The sequence below is a fragment of the Gossypium raimondii genome, chromosome 7, assembly GCF_025698545.1.
Source record: "Gossypium raimondii isolate GPD5lz chromosome 7, ASM2569854v1, whole genome shotgun sequence".
Lineage (NCBI taxonomy): Eukaryota > Viridiplantae > Streptophyta > Magnoliopsida > Malvales > Malvaceae > Gossypium > Gossypium raimondii.
Window position 1 is genome coordinate 1071447 of NC_068571.1, and position 9122 is coordinate 1080568.

A 9122-nucleotide genomic window follows, 5' to 3' on the forward strand; every position below is an offset into this window, starting at 1 on the left:
TCTAATTCCATTGAAATCATAACAACTTTACCGTAAAATAATCTATGAGAAAATATATTTAATTTCTACATTCAATGATTCACAATGACCAATTAATTTAATTCTATCTTGAGTTTCAATTTTTAATTAAATAATAAATCAAAAACTTAAATTAATTCTCATGTCATTTCCATACTTAGTGAGAAACCACATTCATTTTCAAATATAACTCATTTCTCCAACTTTATCATTTTTATCCATTTTTGTTCATTTGATTCAACATGCAATTTATTTATGGTTTCAAAGAGCTAGCGGAGGGATCGATTGAACATATGTGATTAGAGCTCAAATGATTTATAAATTAGTTCAAGCTTTTCACTTATTAATTATAAACTCATTTAGTCACGAAGTCATTCCACTATAATATCATGACTGAGCTCTCCCTAAATACATACCATTATGAAAGCTACTTGATCAGTGCTTGTCCAATGATCTTTTCATAAGTGTGTTACCCTTATAGGATATTCTTAATCTCTTTGGGATAAATTCGTTCTCCCAATATGATTTTATTTTATTTCATGGTAATCATTACATCTTCCTTCATGAAAAGTCAATTACTATCATATAATAATTAATTCATTCATCACAAAGAAAAACAACCCGTGACACACTTGCTTTTCATCTATCATGTAATGTCAATGAGATGATATAATTTACCCATGTCTTAGGTTATGAATTCCACTATTGTGAATGATGCTACATATTGCAGAAGTCATATACCCAATGCACCGGCTTTCGAATCCTTATCTCTTTGAACTCAAGTTTTTACTTACATCAAAGTATATGAGTCACATATACACAGTCCATCATCCACTCAGGATTAAAGTATGTCACACTATAAATGTCACAAACGAATAAATCCACAAATAGATTCAGGATCTATTCTATTTGGGTCTTGTTCGATGTATTGTCAGTCCAGTCGCTTGTCCTCAACACTTTGATTCGATGCTTGTTATCCTGTCAATAAATACAAACCAACCTCCTTGTTCAAATCCACTGACAATCCCTTATCTTTGATTGATGCGATATCGAAATTATGAGTCATTTAACACCAAATCTAATCCAATTGCATATTGTGTTCCGAGGTATTATTACCTTGCGTATCCTTACTTTAATGTCTCATGAGGCTCTGGTTGCTCGAGCTTTGCCTCTCTCTTCAAATAAGAATGGAATGAACTCATCGAATCCTTTAGTTGGCATCTCCCCAACTATGGCTAGGAAGTGTACAAACTCCATTACACTTTCATTTAGAACCAGTTTGAACTCAGTGTTAGTGACTACTCCTACATTTACTACTATGTCAATTGGATCAGATACACCTTCTTCCATCTTCAAATCTTCATCATGGTCGCACATTACAATCTCTTGATGAACTTTATCATTTAACTTAATATGGTAAAAAAATAGTACAATGGTCCTCACCGTCAGAGTTAGGAACATCATATACGACCTCTTGTATTAGAGAATTTACCTCTAATAGTTTTTAAAGTAATCCTATTATCTAATCCATCCTGTTTATTAGGGACATGTTGCTTTTCATTTTAGCTCCAAACTTAGACAAGCTATCCTCAAATGCACCAAGACGAGCTTCCATTACTGGGCACTCCTCATATCTGCTATGATCCTCACCCTAATGTGGATAGTTATACTAAGTCTGTGGGTAGAACTGAGGCTGTGGATCGTAAGTCAGATAACGATTAGACCATCTTCAGTTGTATCTTTCTCTCTTGGTAGTATATCCATATAATCATACAGAGGTTCAACTTAATACCCGTGCCTCTCATATTTTCAGTCATAACTCCATTGGTTCGTCGAGATTCTATTCGACCAACTCGATTTTTTCCTACTTAAGTGTTGATTATAAAACCACCTGTAAGCATAATCATCCATGGTTAAGTTAAATTATCAAAAAGGTAGATAAACAAAATAATAAAAATGAAAAATAAAAATAACTATATAAGAATGTTAAAACATTATCTAGCTCGTTCGTCTTTCAACTAGTATTATTTTACTATACAACCAATTTAATAACAATTTTACACCGTCGCAATCTTTAACAATGGCACCAACAACTTGATCACTCCCTGATGTGCATGCATTAGGGCTTAGAATAATGCAATTAAATTTAGAAGTGAAGTGTGGTGTCTACAAGTGTATGAGTCAAATTGTAATATAGTTAATTTTACAATGAAATATTGAAAGTATTTTGAGGACCGTACCCAAGGGATTGCTAAGTTGGTGAAAGTTGGTACTAAATTAATTAGTCCTAAAACAAGTACTAATCTAGTCAAGTTACGAATTAGTAGTGTAGATTCAAGATTCAGATTTCAAAAAGACTAACTAAATTAAAATGAAACCTAGGGTTAATATCTAAAAACTCTCGAGACTTCCTATTCCTTGTTTAAACAAGGCGAGTTGATTAGCCTATAATTGGTTGATTTACTCATTATCGATTAAGCCACTATTTACTTTAATTGAGCTGTCTACCACTCTTAATTAAGAATACCCTCTCGGTTTCATCCTTGCTAAAAGCTACTACCTAAGTTACCCTATCGATCTCCCCTAAGCATATGAATATCCTTACAGTCTCATTTGTCTAGATATTCTACTAGGGTCATCAATCCTAGTATACTGAGAACTTTAGCAAAATCGAATAAACAACCAACTTCAGATAAATAATCACTTAATCAAATAATTAGTTGATCAACCAATCATGCAAGATACTAATTATAACATCGATTTTATTCTCATATTTACATAGACATTCGATTTATAATGTAATGAATGAGATATAAATAAAGAGACTAAAGAAGAGAATGCTCATTGTTAATTCAAGATGAGTGCACGCATCTGGAGCATTCTCCGTTCGCTAGGAATAAACTTCGTAATAGAGAGATTCCGATTAAGAAAACATAGTGAAAACCTAATCTACTAAAAACTAAAATTCAATTTGTAGAAGTCTTAAAAGCCTCCCTTCATTCTGATTACAATATAGGTAATAGTTCGAAGACTAAAATGCCCTTTCATTTAATATAACAATTAGGACTTTAAATTAGAAAAGACCCTAAATTGCCCTTGAAATCGCAATTTCCATACATAGAGAAATGTCAGGACATGGAGTACTTCCTCGTCATGATGTGGAACCAACGTTGCGACTTTTAGGTCTCAATGTTATCAGTCACGACAGTTTCATCCTAGGAGTTTGTTAGTGCGTTTGTCTTCAATGTCATGACTTCCATGGCCTAATGTCGTGACATCAACAACAATTTCGTCCAGAAGTTACATTTTTAGCTCTCGATCCATCCTATATAACCACATAACCTTATTTAGATATCAAATACTATAAAAACTACTAGAAATCATAATTTGACTACTTAAACTGTAAAAACATAACTTATTACTAAATTAACTTAATTTTACTATTAAACAAGTTAAAATTATATGAAAAGGGATACAAATAATATGATCGGCTGTAACAAATCAAGATGGTGAAGCGAAAAGACATTCAACATGGAGTGGATACTTTATTCATATCATATTCTCTTTATCTATTTTTTTTCTCACTTTCTTATGATGACTTCATCACTTACAACCTTTATATACTTTTAACAAGTGACTATTTGTTTCAATCTATGCATCTAAATACATTCATGCATGACTATTAGATTCCCTAGCTTTATCCATTCTAAACACATTGATTACATGCACACATTCATGACATCGCATTATTCAACATAAACAACCCCAACTGCAAACCATGGAAGATACGAAGAAGTCTACTTCCACTTCTAAGCAAAATCAAAGTTTCAAGTATAATTATGAACTAAATCAAAGTTCATATATCAAATTGTATATTAGACCAAAATTCATGTATAAATTTGATATTTATCCTTTAAAGAAAAGTAGTAGCACTCAACAATCTTAGCAAATGATTCGTGCCCAAGTCAAAATATAATGATCTCCAGATCAAATAAGCAAACTTTCTTATGAATAAATTAGATAGTCATTATATCATGAAAAGTATATCATCATTTCATAGGAAATAACCGTAAAATCAACACTAAACTGCAGTTGCATGGTTTCATTACATTACATCAGAGTACAAACTGCATAAGATTGATCATATATTAATCCAATCTATATAGCAACATGCAGTGGTTGTCACTTCATCATATAACATTCTTAGCTATAACCAAACACCAAAACTAGAAATATATTTGATTATTTTAACTCATTATCGTCATTAATCTCTCTTTTCCACTGTGTTTTTTCCGCATACATACATGCATATATATGTCTGCATGAAGTTATATATGCATGTATGGTTTACTGCTGCGTCAAAATTATCTAGCAGTGGGATCCAATCTTGCAGCTAAGTGCACCAGCAGTGGCGGTTATTGGACCCACAAGAGAAGATGGTCTAGCACTCAGACTAGAAGCCCTAGCATAGGTCGATGATGCTCCGCCTCCGGTTTGCCTGAAGAAAGCTCCGTTCAACATCAAGTCTCCTTCCGACCTCCAGTTCCAGTTTCGCCACTCGCTCTCCGGTGCATCCTCATGCTTGGTCACCTCTTTCTTAGAACCGTCATCTGGCGCTAGAAATCTATTCCCTTGGCTGTTGATTGTAGGGTTTGCACTTCCTCCAATGGCATACATTTCCCAATGTGTATAATCATTGTTCACCACATGAAAATATCCATGTCGACACCTACAATTTACATGCGTGCGATGCTGAATATAGATAATGGAAAGAATCGAAATTAGGGGTGAATTAATAAAGAAGTAATTACCTTGGCATTCTCTGAACAAGACCTTCCCCAAAATGGTTAAAGGCAACAGTGACTTGCATGTCTTTGTCTTGCGTATACTCATCACTGTGTCCCAAAAGCATGACTTTATCATGATGCGTCATGTAGTTGTTTGAGATGGTCACTGCTGTGGATCCATGGATCACATCAATCAATCCATCTTTACAATTAGAGAGGGTACAATGGTCAACCCATATATTCTTGCTATTAAAGATGGATACCCCATCACCATCCGACGGAGTCCAATGGCCTGCATGCTCAGGTGAGTCTCTTATGGTAGTACTCCCACCCGGTTTACAATCATGTATGTTGATGCCATGGATGATGATGTTGGATACGTAATGTATGGTAATGCATGGCCCTCCCGATATATGAACGCTGGCACCTCGTCCGTCGATTGTCTTGTAAGAGTTCATCACCAACTCTTCCTTCAAAGTGATCACCATATCCCTCTTGAATATGATCCACAATGGCTCGTCTTGAATCACGGCATGCCTCAAAGTACCCGGTTTAGGGTTTACAGGGTCATCGTCACCGGCATCGGTAACGACATAGATTCGACCGTTCTTTCCGCCAATCGCGTCCTTTCCGAACCCGATCCCGCAATCAGCTAGCTTTTGACGATTACTCTCCCAATTGGGGTCACACCTCCAGCAGTCATCAATAGGGTTCCCCGTTCCACATGACAAGTAACCCAAGTGCCTCCTCGAAGCATCTATGCTCCTGAAACCAAACACATGGTAAAATATTAATATTTATATGGAAAATCGAAAACTTTAAGGAAAAATGTTAAACAGTGTCCAAATAAGTGGTTACTTATGAACTTCAGCTACGACAGATTCAGGGTCTCGAACTGCCGAAGAAGAAACAAGAGAAGGACAAAGGAGAGGAAGGATGAAAATGTGAAAGATTGAGAATGTTGAGAAATCCATTGTGTAGGTGAGAAACGAAGAAGGAGATGGGTGGGATAGGAAGGCCATGCAGAATGGGGTTTATATAAAGGGTAAAAAGCCGAGAGGTATGGCGTGATAGGTCCAAGTGAGTCGTAATTTCAGGGGGTTTTAGCTATGGGAGTCATATGGGTAGTTTAAACCGTTAATCAAGCCTATAGAAGTTCGTAATTAGCTGTGAATTAAAGTCAATTTTATTGAATTTATCCAGCCATGTATTTCATCTACAGTAGCCGTCATGTGTTGTATATTTCGGAACATGTTTATATTTGGTGGTTTATACCCATATTTTTATACATAATGTTAGATATTATACTTTAAAGGAAAATAAAAAAATCACAGTAGCCGAACTACATCATCAATCATCATTCTAGTGTTTGAGGAAAGAAAAACACTAATATTAGTTAAAGAGATCATCAAGCTTTTTTAATATTAGACCCATAATGTGCTCTCCACAGGTTCAATGGAACATGTTTTGCCAACCATCCTTTTGAAAAAATGCTGATCTTAGTTGACCTTTTTTTTCTTACTTTAAAAGATGAAAATTTGGAAATTTGGTTGCTTTTATTTGACTTGCTAAAGATTCGATAAAAAGCTACCATGCATGCACAGTGAGCCACAAAGACAAAAGCACCAGAGCAGGCATAAAAACACTTTACACACAGAGCAAAACTAGAGGGCCACCAAACACATCATACAAAACAATCATGCACACAAAAACCAGCAATGATTGGAAGATAGTGTAGAGGGTTACTTGCTCTGAAAACAGAAACTGTGATTAAAATAGTATTTGAAATTATGATCATAGTTTCAATTATGAAATTAAAAGAAAGTTAAAATTAAAGAAGAACACTGAGATGGTTTACGCAGTTCCATTTCAATCTATGTGTGGGGTCTTATCCAAAGTAATTTTCAACTATGTTACTTACAGTACAACCAATGATTTCAGTTTTAACACTAGTCTAACACTCACCAATTTAGTGACCTCACCGCTGTATAAAGTCTAGATTACTCTCCCACAAAGCTTCCCCTTGAAAGCTTAGCTTTGCAACTCAAGAGACTCTCTTGATTGCTTATAGAATCAATTAACACATACACAGTTTTTTACTTGAACAAATTTGTGTTCTTTTAAACTCACGGTTACTCTCCCATCCACTTGACCTAGACAAAACTTATGTTTATATACTAATTAAGTTTTGTTTATATAAGAGTTATAATCTAATCATTTTTCTTTAAAGTAAGGCTAAAAATTAGTATAAGATAATACTTTTATAAGAGTCTCTGTGCAATCCAAAGTCTTCAACTATAGAAAGTGACTTTACTTGTTCCGCAAGTAACCTGACTTAATTTGCAAGAACCAATCTTTAAGTCTTCGATTTCTACACAATTGGTCATCACATTTTGGGCTTTACTCCAAATAACTCCACAGTAGATAGCCCAATACTTCTGTTCTAAAATTGACAACTTTTCAAATAGACAAGTAAGGCAATAAAACAATGCCTAAAGTTATGGCCATTGTTTTAGCCACTAAATCTTTCTTGCCATCAAATAAATGTGTCATCAATCTCCCCTTTTGGAAATTTTTGAACAAATCATATACAGGAAAAATAAATTCATCGCAATTACATATTCTCCCCTTAAGTAACTCTCCCTTAACCAAACACTTTCATCTTCATTAAGGTATGTATTAAGTACAAGCTTGTTAATAGCTTGTTAATATGAACCAAAACACATGAGGGTAGGAGTATAAGATTATTGGATCGGGTGAGCATTGGAGCAGAAGAATCATCATGCCAAACAAGAATTGGAACCCTAAGTTTATGGTTATTGTTGCATAAAAAATCATCATACCACCACCATCGTAGCACCATTAGTCCCCCTTTTTTGTTCAATGATTGCAAGGGGATCATTGAAGTTGTCTGGCTAAGACGTCCAACTTCATGGCCAATAGCTTACTGTTGCGAGCTTTGAGGTCTTTATTTGCCTCTTATTGGAAACAATATCATCAAAAAGTAACTTGAGGAGCCTCTGATCAATTGTAGCTGGGGTGCTTGAGGAACTAGGAACTGTGCCAACAGTTTCAAACACTATTGTGTCCTCAGTAGAGGCTTCTTCCTCTTGAATGTTTTCAGGGTCCAAGGGAGCATGTTTGCCTTCTAATCACTTGTGAGAGAACTTCAGCTCAAGAGGAAACTTTTCATACTTCTCAATAAATTTGATTTTTTTTTATTTTTCAAAAACAAGATTTGAAATATAAGAGATGGATAAGGGAAACTAAGCTTATTATAAACCTTCACAACATGTCATCATATCCCATTAAAGATCAAGTATCCAATATCGAATTGGATTCAAACTCCCACCTTCCTTAACAGGGCAATTGTCTTCTTTGTCACATTATGCCTTTTAGCTGTTGGGAAGTCAATTCTCGTTGTTATGGAATATAGGGCAACATAGGTTGGTTCCAATGCAAATAAGTGAAGTCCTGAACCAACAGACCATATGAGATGAATTTTATTTGTGATTTGAGCAACAATGGTGTCCTCTGATTCTCCACATCCTTGGTGTAGGAGTGGTGAAGTAAGTGTCTAATTTTTACAGGCTCAAACTTGTACAATATACCTCACACATAGACCTTGTGGTGTAACTTATTGGTTGGGTCATCAATACTCTGAAGTAGGTTGGCATAGAATTCCAAGACTACTTTATTAACGTAGGGCTTAACAAATTGAGTATAGATGAGAAGATTATTATTCTCTAGGATGGTGTTAATATCATGATCACCAAAACTTTTCTTATTGATATTGTACTCCTCGATGATGCTGTCCTTGGCCAATGAGGCATATCTCTTAGCACTTGTTGTGGTGATGTAGACTCTATCATAGGTTTATAACAACTCTTCTTCATATTGCTTTTTTTTTCCATAAAACTTTTGAGGGTTTACATCTCTCAAGCTGTTTATAGGTTGCATTGGAGTGAGTGACACATTTGGCCTCTTTGTTCTAGCTATTCTACCAAGCACTAGTTTCTTAATGGGCACGTTGTGATCGGAATCAGCCTTAAATGGCTTTGATTGACTCAATCTCTTCCTTTTAGAAATGGGAGTGGCCTTTTATTTCCCTTTATCTTCAATAGTAGCCTTTTTCTTTGAACTAGCGATTGATATTGTGGTTATTTATCTAACCACATGAGCTTTTGAACCTATTTCTGCATTTATGGTCACACTTTTGATCACAACTTCTTTCTCTGTCTCAGCTTCAATGCCAGGCTCAATCTCTTTCTCACAATGCTCCTCATAAACCTCCAAGGTAGGCACAATGATGTTTGT

The 9122-nt window shown here is 35.2% G+C and overlaps 1 protein-coding gene across 1 annotated transcript; it reads right to left on the bottom strand.

The window, feature by feature from the left end:
- Window positions 1-4088: 4088 nt before the first annotated feature.
- LOC105771847 (pectate lyase) lies at window positions 4089-5799 on the bottom strand. The gene is made up of 3 exons (XM_012593238.2): window positions 5664-5799; window positions 4830-5570; window positions 4089-4747 (listed from the first exon to the last, which is right to left on the bottom strand). Exons 1-3 carry the CDS (start codon window positions 5777-5779, stop codon window positions 4387-4389), a joined length of 1218 nt encoding a protein of 405 aa, XP_012448692.1. The 5' UTR covers window positions 5780-5799; the 3' UTR covers window positions 4089-4386.
- Between the last annotated feature and the right edge of the window lie 3323 nt (window positions 5800-9122).

What these genes read in the sequence shown, in the direction of transcription:
- LOC105771847 (XM_012593238.2), bottom strand. Translation starts at nt 5,779, where the DNA reads ATGGATTTCTCAACATTCTCAATCTTTCACATTTTCATCCTTCCTCTC. An exon ending in GTCGTAGCTGAAGTTCATAA is followed by an intron (nt 5,571 to 5,663) that starts GTAACCACTTAT and finishes GTTTGGTTTCAG; the next exon opens with GAGCATAGATGCTTCGAGGA. An exon ending in CTTGTTCAGAGAATGCCAAG is followed by an intron (nt 4,748 to 4,829) that starts GTAATTACTTCT and finishes TGTAAATTGTAG; the next exon opens with GTGTCGACATGGATATTTTC.